The 27987-nt window shown below is 39.0% G+C and overlaps 1 protein-coding gene across 4 annotated transcripts in view; it reads left to right on the top strand.

Moving 5' to 3' along the window:
- The window catches only part of CARS1 (cysteinyl-tRNA synthetase 1), a 54965-nt gene that overhangs the window by 5609 nt on the left and 21369 nt on the right, over positions 1 to 27987 (top strand). For 2 of the 4 annotated variants that reach the window (XM_065594714.1, XM_005293933.5), the window contains exons 2-15: positions 5580 to 5825; positions 12989 to 13080; positions 13908 to 13996; positions 14386 to 14482; positions 15485 to 15583; positions 16782 to 16931; positions 18146 to 18286; positions 19282 to 19370; positions 20847 to 20968; positions 22328 to 22440; positions 23614 to 23742; positions 24404 to 24533; positions 25257 to 25360; positions 26819 to 26916. In XM_065594714.1, coding sequence (XP_065450786.1) covers positions 5729 to 5825; positions 12989 to 13080; positions 13908 to 13996; positions 14386 to 14482; positions 15485 to 15583; positions 16782 to 16931; positions 18146 to 18286; positions 19282 to 19370; positions 20847 to 20968; positions 22328 to 22440; positions 23614 to 23742; positions 24404 to 24533; positions 25257 to 25360; positions 26819 to 26916 — 1550 coding nt within the window. In that variant the 5' untranslated portion in view covers positions 5580 to 5728. Of the gene's footprint in view, positions 1 to 701; positions 819 to 5579; positions 5826 to 12988; positions 13081 to 13907; positions 13997 to 14385; positions 14483 to 15484; positions 15584 to 16781; positions 16932 to 18145; positions 18287 to 19281; positions 19371 to 20846; positions 20969 to 22327; positions 22441 to 23613; positions 23743 to 24403; positions 24534 to 25256; positions 25361 to 26818; positions 26917 to 27987 lie in introns of all 4 variants that reach the window. The other 2 variants (XM_065594713.1, XM_008164495.4) reach the window with 2 other exon arrangements.

Genomic DNA, 27987 nt, shown 5'->3' with positions numbered 1-27987 from the left:
GCTTATGCTCCAATATGTCTGTTAGTCTATAAGGTGCCACAGGATTCTTTGTTGCTTTTTACAGATCCAGACTAACATGGCTACCCCTCTGTGTGTCTAACTTACTACATTTTCATAATCAATCTACTCATCCACCTTTACCATGTGGCTGAGGATAATTTTTTGGGGAGAGAGGGTGGAAGGAAAATGACTCGCCTCCGATGAGCAGAATTTTTGCAAGGCTCCTGTAATCTTTTCAGTGACCAAGATCAGGGCCAGCTCCAGGGTTTTTGCCGCCCCAAGCGGCGCAAAAAAAAAAAAAAAAAGCCGCGATCTGCAGCGGCAATTCGGCGGGAGGTCCTTGGCTCCGATTAGGAGTGAGGGACCGTCTGCCGAATTGCCGTCGAATAGTTGGACCTGCTGCCCCTCTCTGGAGTGGCCACCCCAAGCACCTGCTTGGCAAGCTGGTGCCTGGAGCCGGCCCTGACCAAGATGAGTAATATGCAAAATGTAAACAGGCAGCAGAAATGGTGAACAAGTAATCTGAACTGCTGTTAGTAATATAGCAAATTATACTTTTATAAATACTATTTTTAAAGTGCCTAAAGAATGCAGAAGAGAACCAGACCTTTAAGGTGTCTTTTATTGTATATAAAATAAGAGTTTTTTTGTGAATCTGTATGAATATTTGTAATCCTTTCCCATTGCCAATGCCTTTGCAGACAGCAACCTTCTCTGAGATTCCCAAACTGTGTCCATTTGGCTTGTACAAATCACTGACAATGTTAGAGGAACTCCATTGAACGTGCTGAGCCCAAAATAGCTGGTACTCCACTGAAGTAAGAGATCCCCATATATTTGTGTGTGGGTACTCTTTTCCTCTCTAATGTCCTTTCTGTCCCTGCTGTGCTGACAATGTTTTTAACAGCAGAAAGGCCTTATATAGAGGGAATACACTTTGTTTGTGGGATTCTTGTCTTACAAAAGTGAGAAACTGATGACATTGGTATCGTTTAAGTAAAATTATCTAACTAATGGATTGCATAACAAGATTTCAAGGTAGTTGTTTTTAATCTTTCATGTAAATGGTATGTAGAAACTAATATGTCTTAGTCATCGGCTTTGTGTCTTATTTTAACATTCCATACAAGGTCACAATGTCATATAGCATTAGGTGGCATAATTTTCTATATATGGAAAGTAGAACACATTGACAATTATCACATGGAGGGTTCATACACCTATATTAATTAGCATACCAAAAAGTAGCACTTTATTAGTTTCTGCAGTGAAGCTAAGTGGTGCTAAACTTTTGAACATTGGGGAAATTTCAAATTTGCTACATGTTAATAGTTAGAAAAATAAGAATTTTTAAAAAGTTATGTTGCATCTCAACTACTGATGTTCAAAGTGTATATTTAAAAAGAGAGAGCTACCATTGGGTGATTTAATAATTGCCAATGGATCATTCCAATCAGATGAGTTTTAATCCTGTGTTCAGTGCTTCTGCAGCATTCTTGTTCTTCTGTAGAGAAGAAGCTGCCTATCATGTTGAATTCTAATAGATTTTTTTTTTCTTTTCAGTATGGACATTAATACATTAGGGAATAGGATGGTGGGCTTTTTTCATTGTGGTATAAATCAAATTTGAACTTGGTACACTAATTTTTTTTCTTTTAATTAAAAAAATAGTTCAGGCTTTAAATGGGTGTGGTGGTTTGTTTTGTTTTTTGCTTGAGAAGTTCTGATCACTGCAATCTGAAGTGTTCTATCTGTATAAAAGATATGGCATGAAACCTAGCAGTGCAGTCATTCCCATTCTGCCTCACTAATATGCTTCAACCTTGTTCTGGAAGGATCACATCTAAGTTTGAGAGAGGGATGTTTTATTCTTTGTGTTAATTCACTTGTACTTGGGACTGCCACCAAGAATAGTAAATGTGGAGGTGACTTCTGGTATAGCTGTTGACCACCAGGATGAACTGGACAGAGACCAGTGTATTTTATATGTCAACAAACAATTATTAGATTGTAATGACTGTTGAATTTTGGCTGAATTTGAGACCGTAACCTAACAGTAAAAGACTGTATCTTATTAACAATCCCCTAAGCCATCTAGATTCCCTTGCATTCAGAAGGACGCATGTGCTTTTGTATCTCTCAGTTAGTTGATGCCTTTGTGTAAACAGAAGACACAGGATACTATACAACTTCCCTTTCCAAATGGTTTCAGGGTGTGGAGGAAAAAGATCATTACTCAGACTTACCAAGTCTCCTTAATTTAGTTAAAGTTCATACCTGCAGTAATACTTGTCAAAAAGAGTGCTGCCTCCTTTGCAATAACTTAAGAGGGTTTTTTGAGACTTTGTATTGTGATATGAATCTTTCTCCTAAGGAGTATGTTGTTTTCCTGATCTTTCATACACACAATAAATATATTATGGGGCTCATCTGGCGATTCTGATTTCAAACAGATTGACCAGTTTACATCTTACATTAATGAATGTTTCCTTTTGTAAGCAACTACTAGAGATAAGAATAAATATTCCAATATTTACAAACATGAACCATTTAGAGAGAAATTAAGTTTATTGGCCAATCTTAATCCCATTTATAAGATTGCACATATTGTCTAGTTAAAACTACACATATCCATTTTTCTTTTTACTTCTTATCCACCATGGATAATATTGCATTGACTTAAATTTGAGGGAGATTTTTTAATGCATTGAGCTGACTCTTTGAGTGTGTGTGTGAGTGAAGAATGCAAAGCAACTGTTGTGACTGTGATTTTTCTGTCACTGGTTCTGTTCATTGCACTAAACTTTAAACATCTGGTATTAAATCCTGTGTGTATTTTAAAGGGTCAAATACACTTATCTCACTAGCATTTATACATCATCCCTCTATATTACTGTCTTCTCGAAAGGTTGCTTGATGTAAATAGACAGTACATGCAGTATTAGATATGGTTTTAGAAGTGTAATTGACTAATATTTTCCTCTTTGTTTTATAATTCTAACTGCCACAGTTCTGCATTGCTTCCAGTCATTCGCAGGGACCAAATGAGCAGCTGAAATATTCCATTAAAGCGAAACAATTATTTTGTTCCCCATAGGAAATGGGCCACCTCTATAATACACCTCTACCCCGATATAACGCTGTCTTCGGGAGCCAAAAAATCCTACCGTGTTATAGGTGAAACCGCGTTATATCGAACTTGCTTTGATTCACCGGAGTGCGCAGCCCCGCTGCCCGCAGCACTGCTTTACCACGTTATATCCGAATTCGTGTTATATCGGGTTGCGTGTTAGAGGTGTACTTACACACATCTGGAAGAATCCCCCCCACCTCCAGAGTTCCCACACCCACTTGTAACTATTGCTTTTCCCTTCAAAAGCTGTGCTGTGGCAATAAGCTTAGTGCTACAGAAGCTATATGGAAACTTTCTTTGTAGAACAAAGCAAAACATTGGTTTAATGGCCTGGAACATGGGATTTGGAGACAGGAACTCATGTGTTCTAATCCTGGCACTCACACCAACTCATTGTATGATCCTGAGTACATATTAATTTTTCCTTTTCACTTATGTACCTCATGAGACAGTTTAACGTTTGTACAGTGTTTTGAACATGGAAAGCACTATAAAGTCTAAATTGTTAGGGAAAGGTTTAAGGCTGTGTATACTAATGTGAGTGCTAGCACAGATTTTATAAACGCCACTGGGAGCAAATCACAATGCTTTCTATACACAGTGGTTCTCAAACTTTTCTTTTTCTTTTCTTTTCTTTTCTTTTTTTTTTCCACGGACCACTGGAAAATTGCTGAGGGTCTCAGCGAACCACTTAATGATCTTTCCAAATGTGGTTTGTACCATTAGCTAACTATCGTAAAGTGCTTTGGATAAAAGCACTATATAAAAATAACTTAATGATAAATTTTTTTTTTGTTCTACAATTAAAAGCACACAACTCATATTTTAATAGCAGTAGTCTTCCCTTTCTGATGCAATGGATATGCCCTCTCTCCTCCACCTCAGCAGCTCCTGAGCTGGGGCTGAGAAGTGGGGGGAGGTCTCTTCCCTGCCATAGCAGTCACAGAGCTGAGGCTGGGAAGGAGGGCCATCTCTCCCCGGCAGTCGCAGTCCTGGAGCTGGGGAAACTCGCCTCTTTCTGTGGCTGCCACAGCCCTGCACATCCCAAATTCCCCCCACCCCCTCTTTTCACACCACTGGCCCCTCCCACCTACCTCCTATTTTCCCCCAAGGCCACCACCTCACTTTACATGTGAATCTTCTCCAGGTCCAGGCACCTAATTAGTGGAGTTACATCTGCGTGGCTCCACTAATTAGGTGGGTGGCCCTTCATTCTCTTGCGTGCGGCCACCCAGGCATGCAATTTAGAGGGAACTATCCGTGGACCACCTGAATGGAGCTCGCAGATCACTGGTGGTCCATGGACCATAGTTTGAGAACCTCTTGAGTATAAAAGTTACTTAGTGCTTGTAAAATAAACTGTATAAAACAAAACCTGTTTTACATTTGCATGATGGAAGATGAGCTGAGTACGTCATAGGGAAGAATGGGGGTACATGTGGGATAGTCTACCATCTCTTCTGTCAATTAATATAACTCCTGTTCATTTTAATGCACAGGGCCGGCTCCAGGCACCAGCGCAGGAAGCAGGTGCTTGGGGTGGCCAATGGAAAGGGGCGGCACGTCCGGGTCTTGGGCGGCAATTCGGCGGCGGGTCCCCTCAGTCCCTCCCGGAGCGAAGGACCGGCCGCCGAAGAATGAAGCGGCGCGGTAGAGCTGCTGCCGATCACGGCTTTATCCTTTTTTTTTTTTTTTTTCCCTCCCTTTGCCACTTGGGGCAGCAAAAAAGCTGGAGCTGGCCCTGTTAATGCATATTACATACACATTTGAGGAAAGAAACTGATGCAGGGGACACACAGGTAGTAGCACTGATGGCTGTAATTTAACATTCTGCAAACATTTGTCAGTCAGAGCAAGTAGGGGAAAGTGGGCATGAAATTAGAACCCCATACTTAAGCCCCAGTCCTGCAAAGATTTAAGTATACTTTTATAGATTTAAGTACAACCTTTATATGTTGAGTAACTCCATTGACATTAATATGACTACTCATGGTGCATACAGTTAATCATTCACGTGTAAATCTTTGTGGGACGAGGGCTTTAATGGACTAAGAGGGTGAAGTGCTGATTAAGCCCACTAGGCGTGGAAGATACAATTTATAACAGCTATAGAGTATTTTTGTTTTCATGCAAAAGACCTGGGTCTGTGCCTTTGTCTCTGAGCCATGATTTCCCCCTGAAATTTACCATGGGAAAAAAATAGTCCTAATAATATATATATATATATTATTAGATTTTTAAAAAGGCCATTTATAACAGCTTTTTATGGTTGTTCATTACATTTGACAAAATATTTTTCCTTCAATTTTGCTGTCAATTTCTAGTATACAGCTGGTTGTTTCAATGATATTATTTGCCCTACTAGCTTTAGGGTATATTTTTGGTCATTAATATACCTTTTTTTACTTTAGTTCTGACCTTATGTCCTGTGCCTCTGTCTTTGCAGCTTCCAACTACAGTTTCATTCTGAGCATTAGTGAAGAAGAAGCCAGGCTGAAGGCTTTGGACAAGTACCTCAGCACTCGTAGTTATATCCAGGGGTTCACATTTTCACATGCAGATGTGGAAGTATTCAGACAGTTTTCAAGGCCACCTATGGACCAGCATTTCCATGTTGTTCGGTGGTACAGGCACATAGAAGCAATCTATGGTGGCAGCAATGAAAAAATTGAACCTTGTAAACTTCAAACAAGTGAGTAGTGACATGGAATTGGTGGGAAAGTTACAGATTAGTAGACATTTTGTTTATATATTTATTTTGATTGCAGAGAACCTCAACAGTTGCCCACCCATGCAATGGGTGATTTTACACAATATTAAATTTCACAATATCAAAACAATATTTAAATCCCATACAACAGGCTGCAGACTCTCTAATAATCAAACCACCAGCAAGTATAAAAAATAAACCCTTCAATCTCCCCTCATCCTCAGATGGCAAGGAAGAAAAGGATGGCCTTTGGAGAGTGTCCAGAAGTATGACAAATCTGGCTAAGGGGGAAAGCAAATTCCAGCATTAGAATCATAGGACAGGAAGGGACCTCGAGAGGTGGTCTAGTCTAATCTAGTCCAGTCCCCTGCACTCATGGCAGGACTAAGTATTATCTAGACCAGGGGTCCCCAACGTGGTGCCTGCGGGCGCCATGGCACCCGCCATGGCATCTATGTGCGCCCGCCTACTGGCCGCTGAAATGCCTCCAAGAAGCAGCAACATTAAGAAGCTCTGCTGCCAAAATGCCACTGATTTTCGGTGGCATTTCAGCGGTGACGCCTCTTGATGACGCTACGTCTCGGCGGCATTTCGGCGGCGTTGCTTGTTGGCGTTGCCGCTTCTCGGCGGCATTTCAGCGGCTGCTTGTCCGGTGGCTAGTCATCAGGCGCCCGCCACACTGAAAAGGTTGGGGACCACTGATCTAGACCATCCCTGACAGGTGTTTGTTTAACCTGCTCTTAAAACTCTCCAATGATCTTTCTGGGTTCAGAAGTTTAGCTGATTGGTCTGTAATTCCCCAGGTTGTCCTTATTTCCCTTTTTATAGATTGGCACTATGTTTACCCTTTCCCAGTCTTCTGGAATCTCTCCAGTCTTCCAAGACTTTTCAAAGATAATCGCTAATGGCTCAGATATCTCCTCAGTCAGCTCCTTGAGTATTCTAGGATGCATTTCATCAGACCCTGGTGACTTGAAGACATCTAACTTGTTGAAGTAATTTTTAACTTTTTCTTTCCCTATTTTAGCCTCTAATCCTAGCTCATTTTCACTTTCTTGGTGAAAACCGAAACTAAGAAGTCATTAAGCATCTCTGCTAGGGTTACCATACATCTGGATTTTCCCGGACATGTCTGGCTTTTTGGTCCTCAAATTGCCGTCCGGGGGGAATTGCCAAAAAGCCGAACATGTCCGGAAAAATACTAGTCCCCTGCTTACCTTAGCGCGGCTCCGGCAGGCTGCGAGCTGCAGGCGGATTTCCCCGCGGCGGCGGCTGCTGCTGCTGCTCCCCCCAGACACCTCAGCTCTGTGTAGCTGAAGAGCGGAGCTGCTTGAGCGCTATCGGCTTCACGGTTTGCCGGGCAGCCTCCAGACCTTCCCCACCGCAGCCAGAGCCCAGAGGGAGGAGGGGGAATGCGGGGCGCTCAGGGGAGGGGGCGGAGTTTGGGAGGGGAAGGGGCGGGGCCAGTGACCCATAGAGTGACCTTTTTTTAAAAAATTTTAAATATGGTAACGCTAACCTCTGCCATTTCCACATTTTCTGTTGTTGTTTTTCCCCCTCATTGAGTAGCGGGCCAACCCTGTCCTTGGACTTCCTCTTACTTCTGATGTATTTATAGAATGTTTTCTTGCTACCCTTTATGTCTCTAGCTAGTTGAGAGCACCTTGCCAACAGTTTCCCCCACCTTTATATCACGGAAGTTAGGTGTCTTTGCAGATCACAACTGTGGAAGAGGTGGTCCCTTGAATAATTAGGTCCCATAGAGCTTAGGTTAAAAGGGGAAACCAGCATCTTGAACTCCACCTGGAAACCCACAGCCAATTAGTACAGTTCCAGTGGCACTACGTTATGTGCTTCTGGTAGGAGGCTTCACTTAAACAGATGCCGCGTTCATTCTGCATTAGCTGAAGTTTCCAAATGTTCTCAAGGTGTAGCTCCATGTAGAATGTATTACAGTAATCGAGTTTCAAGGTGGCAAAATCATGGATAACTCTGGCATGGTCCATGGTAGGATAAATGTGGCTGTTTCTATCAGATGGACAGAAAATTGGGTGCCATTAGTATACTGAAGATATCATAGCACTTGGCTCCTTAGGAAATCTCCTAGTAACCTTATATTCACATAAATAAGAACAGAATGGAACCCGTCAACACCTTGTGTGACAGGGCCCTTGGACCTCACAATTGCTATCACTACACTCTGAGTCCTTCCAAATTAAAAAGAGTAAAAACACTCCAGAGTGACTACATCTGTTCCTGCTAGGTGATAGGAGATGTGTCACTAGCAGTGTAACACACACTCCAGATTACATCATTAGCAAATGACCACAGAGTTCTACACTGGGTGTAGCTAGTAATGTGGCATAATTGATGGATCCAGAGGTATTTGAAATAGTGAAGCTATTTCCTTATTTGTTTTGTTTGATAGTTTCTCTGCTTACAGAAATCAATTATCAGTGTTTTTAATAATAATAAAAAACCTAACCATTAGGTATATGACATTGTCATAGATCCACAGGATCAGTGCTATGCCTCAAACTTTGGATCTGTCTCTTGGAGGAACCCCTTCAATGTGCTAGCCCCCAGGGGCTCTCACTCTTCCTTAAGAGTAGGCCATATAGCCTCACCATCTCCTGAGACTGAACTGCTGGGGCTTCAGCGCTTCTGCATCACACCTCCGATACATCACGTCCTACTGAACAAGTCCAATTGAGATAGACTCCGGGTTAGGGACCTGTATGCTTTTCAGGGACTAATGCACGTCACACAGTATTTTCAGTGACACTCAAACAGTGGTTTCAAAACAGGGTTCATTAGTCGACTGGATGCACAGCACTGGAAGTCGTTAAGTTAGCATAGAGATATAAAGGCTAAACCATAGTCCATTCTGGTCAGCCCAGCACAATTCACCAGTCAAGCTGTAGTGAACTCCATTTTCAGGCTCTGTTTCTCTGACTTCCTTCCTTAGTCTGTTCCCAGATGAGCGAGCTCCCAAACTTCTTCCAGAGCCCACACTTGTCCTTCCCCGTCACACCTCTTAGTCCTTTGTTCTTGAGCTGGGGCTCTGCTCAGCTTCCCTGCTGAGAAGTGGGGGAAACCCTCCTCCCTCTGGGTTGTTAGTTGCTGGGTGTCAATGTCCTGGTGATTGGGTTTTCCATTGTTTTTTGTGGGTTTTCCATTGATGTCGATCAATGTTTGTAATAACCCATTAAGTCCACTCAGACAGGTAAGCAACACTCCACCTGCCCGCTCCTCCCCCCCGCCCCCCGCCCTGAGAGCAAACATAATCCTTTTCCTCACATTGGGTAGCAATGCAAAGTAAGGGGAAAACAGGCTCATATAAGAAATTAAAATGTTAAAATAAAAAATATTACCAAAAAATCCTATTCTGTCTCAGATGTATACAGTTTTTGTTTTGACCGTGTGAGGGTCCATTCAATTGGAGCCATTCCGTTTTTTCATAAAGAGTTACAGAAATACAGATTTTGTATATTATACAAGTTTATAGTAATGTAAACTGTGTTTACTAACAGGGTAAATGCACATTTCTGAAAAGAATGTAGCTTTTCCTTGGTAATTGTTTAATTACAGTTCATGTGAGGAAATTCGAACTGGTTAATCTAGGTTATTGTGTAACCTCTTGGGAGTTTGTCATTCTTCTCTGGTGCTTTCCTATGCGCCAGCTGCCTTTAAACAAATGCTTTATAGTGAGATCCCTGCTCAAGAAGTCATGTAATAGTTATTATATTATTCATAGTACTTAGCTCTGTACAATGCTTTTCAATAGCTGCATGTTAACACCCAGTCTTTTTTGATCAAGGTTATGGAGAAGGTAGTGCTGAATTAACCCCGGTAGCGTCCTGTCATCATATGTGTTGTGAATGTCTACCAGTCTGGTATTAGTTGTTAGTCTGGCACAGACAAGCTTGGTTTTGTTGGCTGATTTCCACCTACCAACAGACACAATGAAGGTTCCCGGGCTGATTTGTTGGCTCGGGCAGTAGTCTTTAATAGCACTAACTATAAGGGGCTTTGTTGATTCAACCACAGAGTTTTATGGGTGGCGATAGGATAGCCCTTCCATAGGTTTGTGCCTTTCTGTCTGAGAAATCTTACAGGGAGGTAATGAATCTGCCTTCTCCCAAGGTCTCCTGTTAAAGATATATGTCTGGCTGCTGGTGAGATAATGAGATATTATGTCTTACAGTGTCCAATAGGCAGATAAGGAGATGCAGCGTTGCATCTCCTTTTCATAGAACTTGGATATTGCTGTTTGTATTGTCCTAGTGTCCAACAGAGCTAGGGATGTGGATGAGAACAAACTCGCTTAGGCTCAACTTAGAGAAGACCAAAGTGATGGGAAGAAGCATATAGATGAATGGGCTGGGACTGTGCATTGATCTCTTATTGAAAGTGTATGTTTGAACTTTGCCGTTATAGTCTATATATATCATTGCTCCTGGATCATGAGCTGACAGCTTTGGCGCATAGGATCTTTTTTTCTTCTATGATTAATTTGGCTGTTGCCTTCACCACAGTAATCCATGTCATTGTAACCTTTGTAAATCTAAGAGTAAACATTTGTCTTCTGGTATTTGGACTCGTTTATGGATAGGCTGGTTTTGTACTTGAGGTATGTGTTAACTTATATCTCATTTAAAGTAAAAAACTTAGAACTAATGATACAGCTCAATGTACAGTATACAGATTAAATATTTTATCCTTGTCTGGGACAGGGTATTACATTAAGCCTCTCTTTTCTAGTTACCCAATTGTTCAAAAGGATAGTGGGGATTATATATAATGTGGTTCTCAGTTGCAGTACACACAGGAAGATATTTCCAGGGAAACTGAGTGAATGATGGGCATGCTAAGAGACAAAACATGAAAGCCATTTTGACAATACAAGTTGCAAACAGTTGGATAATGTTTTAGTTGCAAGTAAATTGCATCCCATACAAATTCTTAACAACAGTACTGAAGTAAGTGGGGTGGGAAAACTTGTTGTATTTCTCAGTTTTCTGTTTTGCTGTTATTCTTCCAGTTTTCTTGTAAGTTAATGTGTTAAATTAATATTCACACATCACATCACTGAAATACAGCCAAGGGTGGTATGGAGAGTGGAAGCCAGATGCAGAGCACACTGCAGCTTCTTGGAGGGGATGATACTCTGCTGCTACTTGTTTTTTAAGCACATCAGAGGTGTAATATCTAAGATTGTAAAATTTTTAGAAACATAATGGAAAAGAGAGTCGAGTTCTGCTCAGTTCTTATGTGTAGGTGGGCAAGGAAAAGGGAGTACGTGAGGCCTTTTAATCCCTCCAGTTCCCCAGCGCAAGCAGCAGGGCACCCTTCTGCCTCACAAATGCTAAGAGTTGTGCCCAGCTATTACCCCAGCATCCAGTGGGCACACACTGCATCCTCAAAGAAGCACGGTCAGCTGTTTAGAGGTGTGTCCACGCCTCCCGCTTGGCATGCTGCGAGCTACGACATACAGGGAAACCCTGCTATAACGCGCCCCGCGATAATGCGAATTCGGATATAATGCGATCATAAGGTGGCTCCCGCCGCCCCAAGTGCACAAAGACAAAAACAAACAAACAAAAAAACACACCGGCCGGAGCGCCGCCAAAGCACAAAACAAACAAACAAAAAAGGGAACGTGCCTTCCCCACTGCCTCTTTTCCCCTACCCCTGCTTCTCCTTTTGGCGGGAAGAGCCATTCTCATCCCCAGCTGCTCCTCACTCTTCCTCTGCCCCTTGGACATCTCCCCTGCTCTCTGCCCAAGAGAAATTGACCGGCTTTAAATGGTAAAATTTTCGTAACCCTGCTATACCGTGACCCCGCATTTATCGCGATCTAATTTTTTGTACCCCAATCATCGCATTATAGCAGGGTTTCACTGTATGATATGCTTCTTTTTAAAGGAGTCTTAAATATGGCCTGGCAGTGCATTGCAGTGCTTTGGCCTGAACCATCCTGCTATCTAAAATCAAGATAGCTCTGTATTAGACCTGCTCAGAAAAATTTCTACTGAATTTTTCTGTTGGAAAATACAAGTTCATTGAAATAGAAACGGTTCATGAGAACATGTAGATTTCAATTGGCGTTTTGGTGTGTTTCTACTTTTTTGTTTCACTTTCATTTTGTTTTGACCTTTATACTTACAATTATTTTATATATTTGAATATCATACTTAATATTTTGTATTTTGACATTATTGAAATGTTTCAACGTTTTCATTGTACTAGAAATTTGAAATTTCCATTCTGATTTGAAATGAAAACAGATTACTAAAATTTGGAAATTCCCACAGTATGGAAATTCCATTTTTTGACCCACTCTACACAATATTAGGACTGTAGCTAGTACTGTACTGGTCTTCATCCTCTCTTTGGCCCCCTCCTCCTCACTCCTTCCTCAAAACATAGTGCCCTCGGGTAAGGGCTGGATTTTGCCTCATAATTTATCATACTTCTTCTTTTACCATAATGATTCAGCTCCCTGCAATAAATACTTCAAAGACCAGATTGTGCTCCATTAGGATATGTTTTTGTAATAAAGGAAGGTGTTCAGAGAAGCAATGTGTGATAAAAGGGAGAATTTCTTTCTAAGCTATGCGGTCTGCCCTTTTCTCTTTCTCCCACTAAATGTCTGTTCTTTGATACTGGCGTTGGACTTTGTGGAATTTTTTCTAAATATTGCATGAATTTTAAGATATGCAGTCTTATTAAGGTGTTACAAAGATAAAATGTTACAGATCTTTTTGAAAACAGTTACCTCAATGATTGACTATATTTCAAAATCTTTGTACATGCTTTAATGCACACTGTACTGCATTTTTTCCCTGTTTTAGATTTATAATTCAAAAAGGAATATAAACTGATGGCAAGCAAGAGAATAGAAAATAAACTTGTATGGAATTGAATACATCCCTTATACCAGCTCTATGGGAAGGTCTACGTAATATAATTAGTTTGGGCTATTTTGAATGGAGCTGTTTCTGTACATTTATAAAACACCTTTTCCTTTTAAGATAATTTAAGGCAGATGGTTTTGAAAACGTGTGGAAAATCCTTTGCTATAAATCCATAGTATGGTGCTCTTTAAAGATTCTTGAGGTTGTCTTTACGTTCTTTTCTAGGTAAAGGCAAACGTACACAGCCTCACTGGTCTTCCCCAGAAGGAACAAAACAGTCTAAACTCTGCCTCTACAACAGCCTCACTCGCAACAAGGTGAGGGAAGGAAAAAACTGCAGGGTTTTCTGTAGAGATGCAAATATAATTAATTTTTTTTTAATGGTTTTCATATCTATTCACAAGTTTGTGGCATATTAAAATAGATGTATTATTTTGCTGAATCTTGTTAAATATGTGTCAAAGATACCTAGTTTAGTCACATATGTCTGTAAACATAAAAAGTGCTATGATATTCCAGGTATAATATATGACTGCAGCCTTCCATCACCCAAGAGTGCATAACATAATACAACATAACATACACAAAACCGAACCAAATCGGAATTTGTCTTGTTATGGCTTGTCTACATGAGAAAGTTTTACCAGTATTGTTATAACAGCTCCATCTGGACACTGTTGTTCTAGTATGAGTACCTTTTTTGTTTATTAGGTTTTAAGCTAAACAAACATTCTTAAGCACCATAAGCTAAATCAAAAAAAGCCACTCTTTTATATGGGAATAAGAGCATCTAAACTGAGAGTTATACTAGTGTAACAATGTTGATTTAAATTCTCACCTCAGGTTATACCGAAAATGTCTCCATGTAAACTAGGCCTCGCTCTCCCCTTTGCATGTATGGGTAATATCTGCTAAGGGTTAAATGAAGATCTGACCCATCTGGCTGTCTAGACTTTGATATCACATTTTGTAGACTGCAGCTTATGGAAAAAAGACAAATTATGTTATCTCTTTTATGTGGTGAAGTTAGCATTCTTTTCGTACAGTAAAACTGAGAGTGTAATTGTTGTTTTATAATCCAGATTCATATAATCCCATATGTCTTCAATTTCTTCTGCTCACTGAACCTTCCTTTCCATTTAAGGATGTATTTCAGCCCCAGAATGGCAAAAAAGTGACATGGTATTGCTGTGGCCCAACAGTATATGATGCTTCTCACATGGGACATGCCAGGTACCACAGAGTTTCTTCCTTGGATAAAAAGCTAACAGTTTATGTTGTAAGCAGCTAAATAACAAAGCTGAAAATCCCTAGGAATATGTCAAGCCAAGTACAGTGAGTTAGACATACTGCTAGACAACAACTCAGGTACTCTAAGGTGGAAAAAGAAAATTTTATATATATATATATAATTTTATTTATATTTGTTATCATGCAGTGAAAAGTCTGTTTGTAGTGGGGGGAAAGTTAATGTTGCTATGGGAACTTCAGCTGGGAATTTACTGACACTGTGGGATTTAAAATCTCATTCAGTGCTGCATTAACATAGTTCTTGCATATAATAGATTGTATATGAGGTATCCACTAAGTAAAAGTAAGTTCTTCCTTTTGAATTTTTTTAGGTCATACATCTCATTTGATATCCTGAGAAGAGTGTTGAGGGATTACTTTAAATATGATGTCTTCTACTGTATAAATATTACAGATATTGATGATAAGGTAAGGTGTCTTTAAAGGTGCATCTAAACGACAATAAGTTGACCAAGTCCAGGGATTCAGAGTCAGTATGTATATAGTGTGTTTTATCAATTTGGTAAGGCTAGACACCTAGACTAGTAACTTCAATTGCACTATGTAGCCTGATTCTAATCTCTGTGACAAAGACATTGATTTTCAGTCACTGGATCTAATTCAGTTTTAGTATACTGGCTAGACTTTAGCAAAACCTCTAGTAATTTAGATCCATGCTGCTTTTGTGTATAAGTAGGCTTGGCAGAATTCAATTTTTTGTATATAATTTCAGTGAATAGTATCTGTTTATTTTTAAACATTTTTCCCTTTTTTATCAAATTTTAAATTTTCACAGTTGTACAGAATTGTGAGTTTGAAGCATTTTTAATTTTCTGTTGATTTTTAATTTTCAGTTGTGGGAAGGGGCGAGCCAGACAATGAGGGGTGGTCAGGCAAGAATTATTTAATGATAGTAAATGTTGAAATTCAGAAAGTTGAAGCTTTATAGCCATTAAAACCAAAATTATCAACTTCAGATGTCAAAATATATAAAAGTAAATACTCTTAAATCAATCTCTAAGTTCTCGAGCAGCCCTTTTCTTACTTTGCCTATCTTTAAAAAACTTTGATCATGGATGGAAATATTTTGTCAGTTTGTGTGCATGGTAAAATCAACCAGTACCAACATCTACCGATTTAAAAATCTAATTCTTCCAAGCTGATGTATAAGTGAATGTGGTTAAAAACAATTAAGATTATCTCCTTTTTACAAAGGTAACTTATTTTACTGGGCTGCTTCATTATTGGTTATTAATGCATTTAATTTCATGATTACTTTATTTGATGTGCTTCAGTGGTGTTAATTATATATGTAATTCTTGTAGTATGTTGAATTTGGAGGGCTACTAAAGTATTTAGTAGGAAAGTACATTGGTATTTGGACTTTGTCTGCCCTTTTTAGAAATATGTTTTAATATTCTTGCCTTGTAGATCATCAAGAGAGCAAGACAAAATTATCTTTTTGAACAATATAGAGAGAAGAAGCCACCTGCAGTCCAGCTATTTGAAGATGTTCAAATTGCTTCAAAGGTGAGCTCATAGTTTTCCTCTGCTAGTAACTTAGGCTTTGATTCAGTAAGGTACTTTAAGCACGTGGGGAGTTCCATTGACTTATGTAGGACTGCTCATGTGCTTAAAATTAGGCATTTGCTTAGAGTACCTTGCTGAATCAGGACCATCCACAGGAAAACTTCTGATGCTGTATTACTGGAAATAAACAGCCATCTTCACAGCTGTAGAATTTTTGACCATTTTTTAAATGCCCGCCAGACTTTTCTGATGTGTTAGGCATAAAATTGCATGTGCAAAATGCATGCCTAATTTTGTCCCCAGACATCTAATCTGCATGTATGTATGTACTATTTTGAGGAAAATTCAGATGTTGGCTGCAATATTACTTGAGCTTCTGACATATAAAACACAAATTTAAGGAAAGGCCACGTATGAAAAGTATTTGTGTAAACTTTCTTTATGCAGTAAGTTTGAACATGAATTATGCTTCCTACTGTGCCATTGACAGCATTGAGCTGTTGGTGCTACAATTTAGGGGGGTTAAGGGTGAGTTTTTGGCCTTTTTGTGCATCATGAATTGTAAAAAAGACAAGCGATTCTCAACCTTATGAGTTGAAGCACAGAGCTGGGAGGTACGGGGGGGCGGGAGGGGAGGAGAGGGCTGCATTTTATGTCTGTCACTGACTTGTCACTTAACTTTTCTGTGCTTAAAATTATCCCATATATAAAAGGGGGCTTATGCTTATTCACTTTTGTAGAGAGCATTGAGATTAAATGAAGGTACTAAATAGTGGTTGTTTTTAATCTTTACAACATTACAACTATCTACAAGGAACACGTATTGTGATACAGCTGTTAATTCAGATTTAGACAGTCAAATGTGAATGGAATTTTATATTCCATATCCTTTTGGATCATTAAAACTAGTGGCCTTATTATTGCTGCTTTACTGATGTTGAGTAGTACATTATTCTCTGAGTAGTCTGATAGATTTCAATCTGACAGCATGTGGGGAAACATACTACTCATCTCAAGTAAGGAATTATGTGCTTAGAACATATTTTACATGAGGAATAGACAGCTGTTGAATAAGCTGCGCTTGCAGCACACCAGAACATGAAGAAAGTGCCTATAGTTCTGTCATCCAGTTAAAGTTCTTGGATAGATTTTTTTTTCTTTTTACTGCACATTATTTCATGAACATTTCTTAATGTAGCCTTTTTCAGCTATGTTAAATGACACCACTGATCCAGATAAAAAGCAGATGCTGGAAAGAATTCAGAATGCAGTGAAGTCTGCTGTGGAACATCTAGAAGAAGCTGTGCAAAAGAAACTTCCCGGAGAAGAGATCAACAAACATGCTGAGGTCAATATGAATGGATTTTAAATCTCATTGGCTTGTAACAGTTTTCTGAAACATATTTTATAAATGGTCTGAGAATTTCCCAATACTTAACATTCAACGCTGTAAAACCGTATCACTGAGCTCAGTTAAATAGTTTTCGTATGCCACTCAAACTAGCCTCAGACATTGCAGAACCTCATCATGATCTTTTTTGATAGCTGCTATTTCCAGTTTTCCGTAAAGGATTTTCTCCTCTACAATAAAAGACTCAGATCTTTAGCCTTATTTCATGGAATTTCTGTCTTGGGAAGGGATTCATGCCATAACTGGTTGTACATACAGATCTGTCCACAGTGCATATGGAAATACCTTTGACAGTTTTATTGCTGTGCTGCTCAAGTATTTTATGCCTCTTGTTCACCGAATTGATGTTTCCAAATTATTTCAGAAATATCTGTCCTTTGGATGTGGGCCTGAGCCAAAGCCCATTAAAATAAATGGAAAGATTCCTATTGACTTCATTGTCCTTTGGATAAGCCCCAGTAAACACAACAGATATTGTAACTAATTTCTTTTAGTAATTAGAACCCTGGATGGTATTGCCTCTCTTTCAAGCTGTTTGGTGCAATAACTGTTGGGGGCACAGACTGTGTGCTCCCTGCCTTTGTGAAATGCATCCTTTTTGGTCCAACTTATGTAAAATTCATCCAGCCACTAAAAGATGGGTGCCTTTATAAGTGTCTTTGTTTTTAAAAACAAATCTATTATGTCACCAAGTAGGCATTCTTTTTAAGCTGATTCTGTATATCTGTTCTCAAAATGCATGGTGTAATTAGAGTGTTAATGGAAAACTAAAGAGAAAATAGCCTGAATGATATTTAGGGTGCACTTTTTTTACTGAATTATCTTTATTCATTTACATGATATTTCTCTTGATCTTCAGCAAAATGCAAATCCCTCAGCACTTCTCTGTATCTTTTATCAGAACACCATTAAGACTCTCTCTAGATGTAAATTATGTACCCATCTTCTATTCGCTCCAAGCACATGGAAGGCTACATGGCTGCAAAGAATGACAGGTGCAAGAATATTCATGCCCAGGCAAATTAACAATGTGAAAACATATTTTTTAAAATGCCTATTAAAAGGCATTACAGTCTAGGCTCATAAGTAAGACTTTTTTCTAGATTTGTATTGCACTGAACTGTTATATGTATATAACTTTCTTTTCATAGAAATTGTTGGAAGAAGCAAAAGATGTGCTGTCCGAGTGGCTAGACACCAAGTTTGGCAGTCAGGTGACTGACAACTCCATATTCTCTAACCTCCCCAAATTCTGGGAAGAGGAGTATCATAAAGATATGGAAGCCCTCAATGTAAGTAAACAAGCTGTTCCATCTTATGAACTTTGTATGTGCCAAGCATGTGTAAGGCTGGCTGCACCCTTAGAAGGCCCTGAAGTAAAATTCAATAACTCAGTTTTAATTGAAGGTCTTAGCTCACCACCTTATTGATAATCTTTAACCTGCAATGAACCGGTAGCTATTAAATCAGCACCTTAAGACCCTGCTGTCCTCTTCTCATCAGCGTTGCCACCCTGCAACTGATCACATTAACAATAGTTTCTCCCGTCTGGAGATCAGGCACTTCGTACTGCATAGCTACGCCCCATCCCTTCCCCTTGACATGAACTGGGCAAATACATCGGGGTGGGTGTCTCATTCCCTTACTCATTAATAAGGTCTATTTTCCTTCCTCCAATGTTGCTAATTTCTGTCTTTCCCCATGCTGTTGTCCCAGGCTGAGTCTGGAATTTGAGATACAGTACATGTCTGGGGTTACTAACTGCGCCACCAGGGGCCCTGCTAACAAACATCAGCATTTAGCATGAGAGTCCACCATCACTGGGTACCTAAGAAATTCTGACTAACTCGATGGTGTCAATAAACAAACACACCCTGAGAATTTTATATCTGAATGCTGTTGCCTATATGGAGGTTCAGATAACTGAAAGCTGTTTTTCTACATGGCAGGTAGCTTAGAAACATGGTGGGGAATAATCCCCTGCACAGCATAGATACCACAAATTGAACAACTTTCATCTTCTGCAGCAGCCAGATCTTTAGTAACTTGGCTGATGGGATAAGAAGTTTAGAAAAGAGGTCCAGTAGCTCTTTCAAGTCCCAGAGTAGGAAACTAGGAATTAGAATGTCTGTGTTCCTTTGAGCAAGTCACTTAACTGCTTCGTTTTTCCATCTTATAAAATAGTTATTACCTATCTCACAAGGATGATGAGATTTAATTGAGATTCTGGCATGAAAAGTGGTATGAAATGCAGTATATATAAATGACCATTTATCTTTATCTATAGGTGTTACCTCCTGATGTCTTAACTCGGGTCAGCGAATATGTACCGGAAATTGTGGCATTTGTTCAAAAGATTGTGGATAATGGTTATGGGTAAGTGCCGTTATGAGTTCTGTGCAACATTTCAGAATTATCGCTGCAATTATTGTGTAACAAAGCAAAGCTCTAATGCTGAAATAATAGTTCTACAATATACAGTGGAGCCATCTTACTCTATTTCTATAAGCAATGGTACAAAAGACTGCATTCAAGCAGTGTTTTTTGGGATAAAAATAATCAGCTTGTTCCTTCACCCCCAAGAAATAATCTCAAACCTAATTTAAAAAATTTTTGTTACTGTGGTTTTCATTTTCTTTTACAAATGGGGACTTCAGATCATAAAAATATAGGGTGAAGTTACAACCCCATTTCATCAATGGTAAAACTCTGATTGACTTTAACAGGACCAGGATTTTACCTGTAGTGTTAGGCAACAATTTTCAGAAATGGAAGTGTAAAATAGGCCACTAAATCTTCATTTAAGCACTTAAGTAGAAGTGGCTTGATTTTTTTCACATGTGCAGATCTGCTTCTCCAATTGACTTCCCCAACTTTGCTGCTGCTTAGTACCTTTGAAAATCAAGCCATTTCTATACAGGTGCCTAAATATCCAGGCATCCCGACTTAACATTTTTTCTGTTTGTAGCTTAAGCAGGTACAGCTTTTCTGTATGATAGGGTTTTCATCACAAAAACATCTTATCTCTGAACAGTTTAAAAAGCAAATTGTTTTTTCTAGAACAGCAGGGAAAATTCATACACTATGGCTCAAACTGCCATTGGGTGTCTAATATACATGTGCGCAAAACCTGCTTTTGTGCCTATGCTCAAGCCATAGGTCTGCTGGAAAATTGGCCCTGTGCTCTGAGTGCTGCACACTCCTAGTGGTTTTGAAACAGAGAAGGAGGGAAAAAATCCTAAGGCTGACCCATTAAAGCCAATGCAAAATAAATTGGCCAAATAGAGGAGGACAAAATTGATTGGAAAATAAATTAGAGACAAGGTAGGTAAGCTAATATCTTTTAATGGACCCAAAGAGCTCAGCGTAGCTCGAAAGCTTGTCTCTGTCTCTTGGACCAACTTCTGTTGGTGGAATAAAAGGAATCTCACCCACGTTCTCTCTCAAATATCCGGGGACCAACACTGCAAACAACCTGGAAAGTAAATGTAACTTGTAATTGTTACGTTATTGCAGACAATCAAAAGATGGGAGGAAATGTTAACATTTATAAAGGAGAAATATCTAATAGTGTCCTTTTTATATCTTGCTAAAATATTTATTTAACAAATTAATGTTAATTGGCTTTCCTATTTACCCTGGCTTTTTACAGTTTTTACCTAAAGTTTTTACCATGCACTTTAACAATTTAGGAACAAATTCTGTCATCCTTACTCGTGTTGAACATACTCCTCAAGTACCATACTCCTCAAGTAGTCCTGCTGAAGATCTTATATAGGATGGATAGAGATGCTTATTGCTGAGTTTTAGTTTTATATTGATAGAGCCTTTGTTAATCTTTTAACCTTCTAGTTATGTATCAAATGGCTCTGTCTACTTTGATACAATGAAGTTTGATGCCACTGAGAAACACTCCTATGCTAAGTTGGTTCCTGAAGCTGTAGGTGATCAGAAAGCTCTTCAGGAGGGTGAAGGTAATAAAATCAATATTCACTTAAGTTACTACAACATGCACACCGTCAGTCATTCCCATTGACTTGGTTTAGGCCCATTAGCATAATGGAAACATTTTGTAGTCTCCACATTGCACTTCTTTTATTTTTGGAGTCACAAATGAGTAGAGTTGGGCTGGCAACAGTTTTCCTGTCTTGCAAACAATTTTAAGATTTTGAAACAAATTTTTGTCCCAAGTCAGGACAAGAAGTCAATCTCAAAAAATGTTATAAACCAAAAATCTGAAAGAAAAAAAAATCAGTTTGCATCAGTCAAAACATTTAAATTTCGACCAATTTTTATATTCTAAAAAAATTATTCTAGCTTAAATTTTGAAACAAAAAGTCATTTTGAATTGGGAAACCAGAATCTTTCATTCTATGTTGAAATAGGGTGTTTCAACAACTATGAAACTTTTTTCCAACAATTTTGAGTCAAGAAATTTGTCAAAATTGACCCTTTCCTGCAAAAAGTTTTGGTTTCAACTAATCAGAATTTTTTGATGTAAAAACATTTAGTTGAACTATTCCCGATCAGCACTACAAATTAGCTGTTTTCCTGAAATCAGTGACCAGCAATGGGGTTGGATCAGCTTGTTACAACTTGCCTGCTTCAAATGTAAATTACTTTTATATATTGAGAACTGTCCTTAGCATTGTAAATATTCGTGTTACTGTGCTGAGCTAAATGGGTGCAGCCCTCTTTTAATTAAAACTTGTGGTAGAGGGTGATGCCAAAATTTGTAACCAAGCACAATGCCCAGGAGGAAATTAATAATTCTATATTCAGTGCAAGGTTTTAATGGTCTGCAATAGATAGTACATGGGGTCACACAATGAATGATAAGGATAAAAAGAAATATTGAATAGCTACACATTCAGTGATTACTATCCATCCTGTGTCATCTCCTGAATGAGACAGAGATGCTATGGAAAAAATAGTATGTGATCATGTAATTAAAGAACAGATCATAATGCATACGCAAAAGGAACCTGAATTCAGGTTGCACAGGCCTTTATTCTGGCATTTTCTAACTTCTGACTGCTTGAATTTGCAACCTTAATATTGTGTGTGTTGGGGGGGGGTGTAATGCTGTAATTATGCATGCTCAGAGAGAGTGGCAGTTGAATCACATATTTCAGGGCTTAAGAAGCTTCACAACTGACACTTTTGTTGGTAGTCTCAGGAGCGGCAAAGGATTACTATTGTAAATTTTTAGTGTGGTGGCTTTTTGTTTTTTGGGGGGAGTTTTTGCATTGAAAGTTACAGCAGAGCCAAGAGTAGGTAACGCTAATGTTTAAAGAAAGTGCAACTATGTACAAAGTTTTCTCCATTGACAGGTGACCTCAGTATCTCAGCTGATCGTTTGAGTGAGAAACGTTCCCCGAATGATTTTGCTTTGTGGAAATCCTCCAAACCAGGAGAGCCCTCGTGGGACTCCCCTTGGGGAAAGGTAAGGATCAGTGTGTTCAAACCACACACATCATGCAGAAGCTAATCATTCTACAACTTATGAATATCATCTGTACTAGCTTGTACAACAAATGATCCAGCCTCATCTTGAATCTAATGAAGTCTAGATTGCAATAATACTTTGTTCAGTAGCATTGCTGTGTTCATTTAATAATATTCTATACCAGGGGTCAGCAACGTTTGGCATGCGGCTCGCCAGGGTAAGCACCCTAGCGGGCCGGGCCAGTTTATTTACCTGCTGACGCGGCAGGTTCGGCCGATCGCGGCCCCCACTGGCCGCGGTTCGCCGTCCCGGGCCAATGGGGGCGGCGGGAAGCCGCGGCCAGCACATCCCTCGCCTGCGCCGCCCCTATTGGCCCGGGATGGCGAACCGCAGCCAATGGGGGCCGCGATCAGCCGAACCTGCCGCGTCAGCAGGTAAATAAACTGGCCCAGCCTGCTAGGGTGCTTACCCTGGCAAGCCACGTGCCGAACGTTGTCGACCCCGTCCTATACAGTGTGTAGTTAGCCAGTTATTAGCCACTGCTCAAATAGAAGTCTGTGTGCAGAAATTTTGTCCGTTAAATCAATATTATCAATGTGCCTCTTCACATAGGGATCTGTCTACCTTGTCCACTTTCCCATTATTAACCTCCCAAAGTTTCAGTTTAGTATTCTGTACTCAAATCGAAATGCCTGGTGGAATGAATGGGGAGAAGATTGCACTCATTTGAAAGTAGTTTGCATAAGAATGAATGCCTCACTTTAAGGCAAGGGTTCCAAGACTTACAATCCCTAGAATAAATGCAAATTTCCCTTGTGATGTTAAGAAAGACAAAACCATTACCTGAATGCTATACTTTATTTTGAAAGTATTAGCAGGCCCAGGACTGTGTTCTGTATATTCATCTGCTCATAGATGCATTTGGCATGTATGATTTATTACTGTATGGGAGATATTGAAGTTCAACACTATTTTTGTATTGTATCAAGGATGATTATTAAAAATTTGTTCTCCCTCATACTTCTGTGTCATTTTAATTTATTTGTATTTATTAGTGGACAAAGGTGTGGATAGAAAGTAGTTTCTCCTAAGAAGGGTTTCTTTAAAAAAAAAAAAAATACACAAAGAATATTTAATCTGTACTGAAGTCACTTGTTTATCTCTAAACAGGGCCGTCCAGGTTGGCACATTGAATGCTCTGCTATGGCTGGATCTATTCTGGGAGAGTCGATGGACATTCATGGAGGGGGATTTGATCTTCGATTCCCCCACCATGACAATGAATTGGCACAGTCTGAGGTAGGTGACGTTCACCATCTGTCTTTAGTTTCTATTATACAAAAATTATACCAGAAAAGCCCAGAAACCCCAAACTCTTAAAGTACAGTTTCCCTTAGCTGGTGACTATCAATAAAATAGTGAAGTTGATCATATCCAATGTGGTGATAAATGCTCAAAGGAAAAAACTGAAAAACAGTTATTTTTCCTCCTTTTTCTTTGGTTACTGTAATCTTGGGTATTTATAACTACAGTAGGTACAAATTGTTGGAGAAAAACAGAGTTCTCACTCTCAGGTTGGGTGCAGCAGGTCATGTGGTACATGCACGGAATCCCTTGTTGCAGCTGGATCTGCACAGGTGGGAGTCTGCATCTATGTGGAGTCCACTGAAGTCAGTGGAGCTCCAGGCATATGCATATGCCCATGCAGATCCAATTGTAGAATTGGGGGCATAATCTGAACAGTATTTTAGCTCTAGAAGAGTAGCATTTTGTGATTCCTGATCATGTTTAGGAAATGTGCCTTCAGAAAATCCTTTTTGTATCATCATGGTGCTTTTGTTTTGTTATATTTTTTCCTGTTCAGAAACCTTATGTGTGTGGACGTATGTGTTTAAAAAAACAAAAACAAAAAAACAAACAAAAAAACCACTTATCCTTTCTGTTTGTGATTTTGCTGCAGGCATACTTTGAAAATGATCACTGGGTTCGATATTTTTTGCACACTGGTCATTTAACAATTGCTGGCTGTAAAATGTCTAAATCTTTAAAAAACTTCATTACTATTAAAGATGCGCTGAAGAAACATACAGGTAAAATCTTATTTGTGGAAGAAACACTTTTCTATGAAACTTGTAAAATGTATTTTTTAAGAAAATTAAGCCAAGAAAAGTAGCAATTAAAAAAAAAAGCCATAAATTGAACATTATTTCTTGTACTATATACATTTCCTGATTAAAATGGGAATTAGCAAGTTTGGGTTGTTTGTTTATTTTATTTTTTTATTTTTTTGTAATTGAATTTGTGCTTAACAATTCTTTTTAGTTCATACTACAGTAGTTTAGGAATACAGAGCATTGGAATCAATTTCAAGCAAAATCAATTTTGTGGGTAAGAGAGGATGGTTAAGGCACTAGCCTAGGACTTAGGAGACCTGGGTTCAAGTCCCTACTCCACCATGTATTTCCCATGTGATCTTGGGCAAGTCTCTTAGGTCCAGATTTTTCAAAGGCATTTAACCTCTTAAAAATGAAGAGAGACACCCAGTGGATTTTAAAAAGTGCCTTTGAAAATCCCACTAGGCACCTATCTGCTTCTTTCAGCAGCTAAATACCTTCACAGATCTGGCCCTGAGCTTCTCTGTGCCTTGGTTCTACATCTGTAAAGTGGAGACAACAGTATTTCCATACCTCACAGCAACATTGTGAGGATAAGTACATTAAAGATGATGAGTTGCTCAGACACTATTATTTTGGGGCCATATAAGTATATTAGATAATGATGATTTTCCATCTGTATCTTAAAATTCCTAATAGCACGACAGTTACGGCTGGCTTTCCTGATGCACTCTTGGAAGGATACGCTGGATTATTCAAACAACACCATGGAATCAGCTATTCAATATGAGAAATTCCTGAATGTAAGCAAGCTTTCCTCTCTTCTTCCTTATTCTTTAAAGTTTGTGCTATTCTATACCCCAATAATGTAAACCAATCCCCAAAGGAGCTAAGTGCACTCAACTCCACTGAACTCAGTTGAAACTCAGGGCTAGATCACTTCTCAGGACTGGGCCCATTTTTTATTACTGTAGTGAATGCGATGACATTTTTTGTGTGTTATGGAAAATCAAATAAAAATTGATTTTAAGGGTGGTAGCACATTATCCAGTATAACTAAATTAAAGTTATAAATTATTTACATTTGTTTGAGTTAAGGCTGCTACTCTCGATCTATAATTCTTCATGCAGCAATCTGAGACCCCTCATAATTGTGTGGGCTGGAAAACAAAACCAACCTAACAGCTTCCAGAAATGCTGTCTAGTGAAATACTTTAGCTATTGCCTCTTTTTACATATATTTCTGACATATTTCCTTTTATGCCAATAATACCTAAAGTGGTGAGGAAAATGTGGAGAGATGATTAGGTATCCAGGTGGCACAAGAATCACACATGTTCTGCTGAATATATCTGTTGTCTTTCATTTAAAAAAATTTTTTTAGTACCACTGCCAGTATCTGCTCCTTGTCCCTACGTACACACATCTCAAAACCACCACACAGTTCTGCACAATGGAAATGTCTTCTTGAGTCAGGCCAGTTACTGAAATAAAAAAACTGGTGCATGTCAGGGCTGAGCTGCATTTGCAGAGCTGTCTGGAAAAAACTTGCATGGCACTTGTGCACTGTGAGCAACTTAGATCACTCCAGTTAAGCCCTGCCTTTTCATGACGGGTAAGTTGACACACTGTTTTGTTTTTTAAAGTGTGGTGTGCAATTAGTTTTGGTCTATCAATTAGTGCTAATGACAGTCGATTTATTGTGGTGATAGTAAAAGCATTAAGCAATACACATTACTCCCTGCATCAACACTAGAATGAAATTGTTGCTTGAGGGAAATACACAAGTCTAATGAAGGAAAGTTGTTATGTACTAGAATCAGAAACACAGCAAAAAGACTTTTCTTCCAGACAACACAATTCATATTTCCACAACCTGAAATACAGTAAGCAAAGGAGAGATTCATAACAAATGTAAGTTATCATTACCTCACTTTGTTCACAACTGACAAGATTGTTACAGGGACTCCAAACTAAAAAGATCATAGTATAAAGAAATTAAATTGCAATGGTTTGTTGTTAATGTCTAATATGTTGTGTTAGGTCACAACCTTGACAAAGAGCAGCTTAATGCTCATAATGGGTGGGTAATGCAAAATAAGTGTATTTTTCTTATTTTGGGAGGTATGTAGCAGCAGAACCTTGCTGAAATTGTATCTAGGAACAAGTATTAAAATGGCTAACTGAAAATTTACTTTGGTATAGTAAGCATAGGTTGTGTCTGGCTTACGCTGATTTCAAACTGCATCCCTATTTTTTAGGAGTTCTTTTTAAATGTAAAAGATATCCTTCGGGCTCCTATTGATTTGATAGGCCAGTTTCAAAAATGGGAATTTCGAGAAACAGAGCTAAATAAAAGGTGAGTGAGCTACGTTTAATTTCTATATGAATAGCCATTTATATGCATACTTAAGGTTCCCATTTTTCTAATGGGCATTTCCTTTTCTTGAAAACGGATCTAATAATAATACTTTACGCTCTTACTGCACCTTCCACTGAGAATCTCAAAGTACTTTACAAGCTGATGAATTTAACCTTGCAACAGTTTTATGAGGTATTTTTCAGCATATAATATATGGAATTAATCACATCACTTCTATTGGCATTAATGCGACTTGGGTGCCTAATTTTTGAACGCCACTCTGTATATGTGTGTTGAAAGGGAACTTCTTTCTGTTTTGAATCTCCTCTAGGTTATATGGCTATCAGTTTCTTAAGTATACACCTATCTGAGAAGGAGCAGATCACGCTGATGTAATGTGTTTCAACTGTAGTAATAAAATAATACTTGGCACTTACAACACTTTGAAAATGCAAAGTGCTATGGGGAAACTGAGACAAATGGAAGTTAAGTGACTTGCCCAAAATCAGAGAGCAAAGATAAGAACTCAGAAGTTTCTGACTTTTGACCTTACCCTCAATCCAGTAAAACAAAATAGTGATATTGACATCATGGTCTCTTTCCACTTAGATAATCCTCCTTCACATTTTAATGAAATCCCACTTCAGTGGCTGTAATTTAAACAACACTGTGCATGATTTGGTTCTTCTTTTTAAAGTCAAAGCAACATATAGTTAAGCGTGTCCTTGGGAATTACCAGAGTCATTGTGTACCCAGTGCTGGAAAGACTGGTACCTGTTTCTCAGTAGCAGATAATGCTGCTTCTGAATTTTCAACTTTGCATAGCAGGCAGGTGGAGCAAATTGACTGTTAAAGGGGGGGAATCAAAACATAGAAAATGTGGAGTAATGGAGAGTGAGAAAGGAGAGAACTAGACACAGGAGGGAGAAAGAGGATAGGAACAGGAAAAAGAGAAGTAGTGGGGGAAGAGAGCATTTCCTTCCTCCTTTTTCTTGTCTTTCTCTACCTCCTTTTCTTTCTCCTTTCCCTTTTGGATCTTAAGTTTAAAAAAAAAAAAACTACTTCCTT

The sequence above is a fragment of the Chrysemys picta genome, chromosome 4, assembly GCF_011386835.1.
Source record: "Chrysemys picta bellii isolate R12L10 chromosome 4, ASM1138683v2, whole genome shotgun sequence".
Lineage (NCBI taxonomy): Eukaryota > Metazoa > Chordata > Testudines > Emydidae > Chrysemys > Chrysemys picta.
This window is presented reverse-complemented; position numbering and strand designations above follow the sequence as displayed.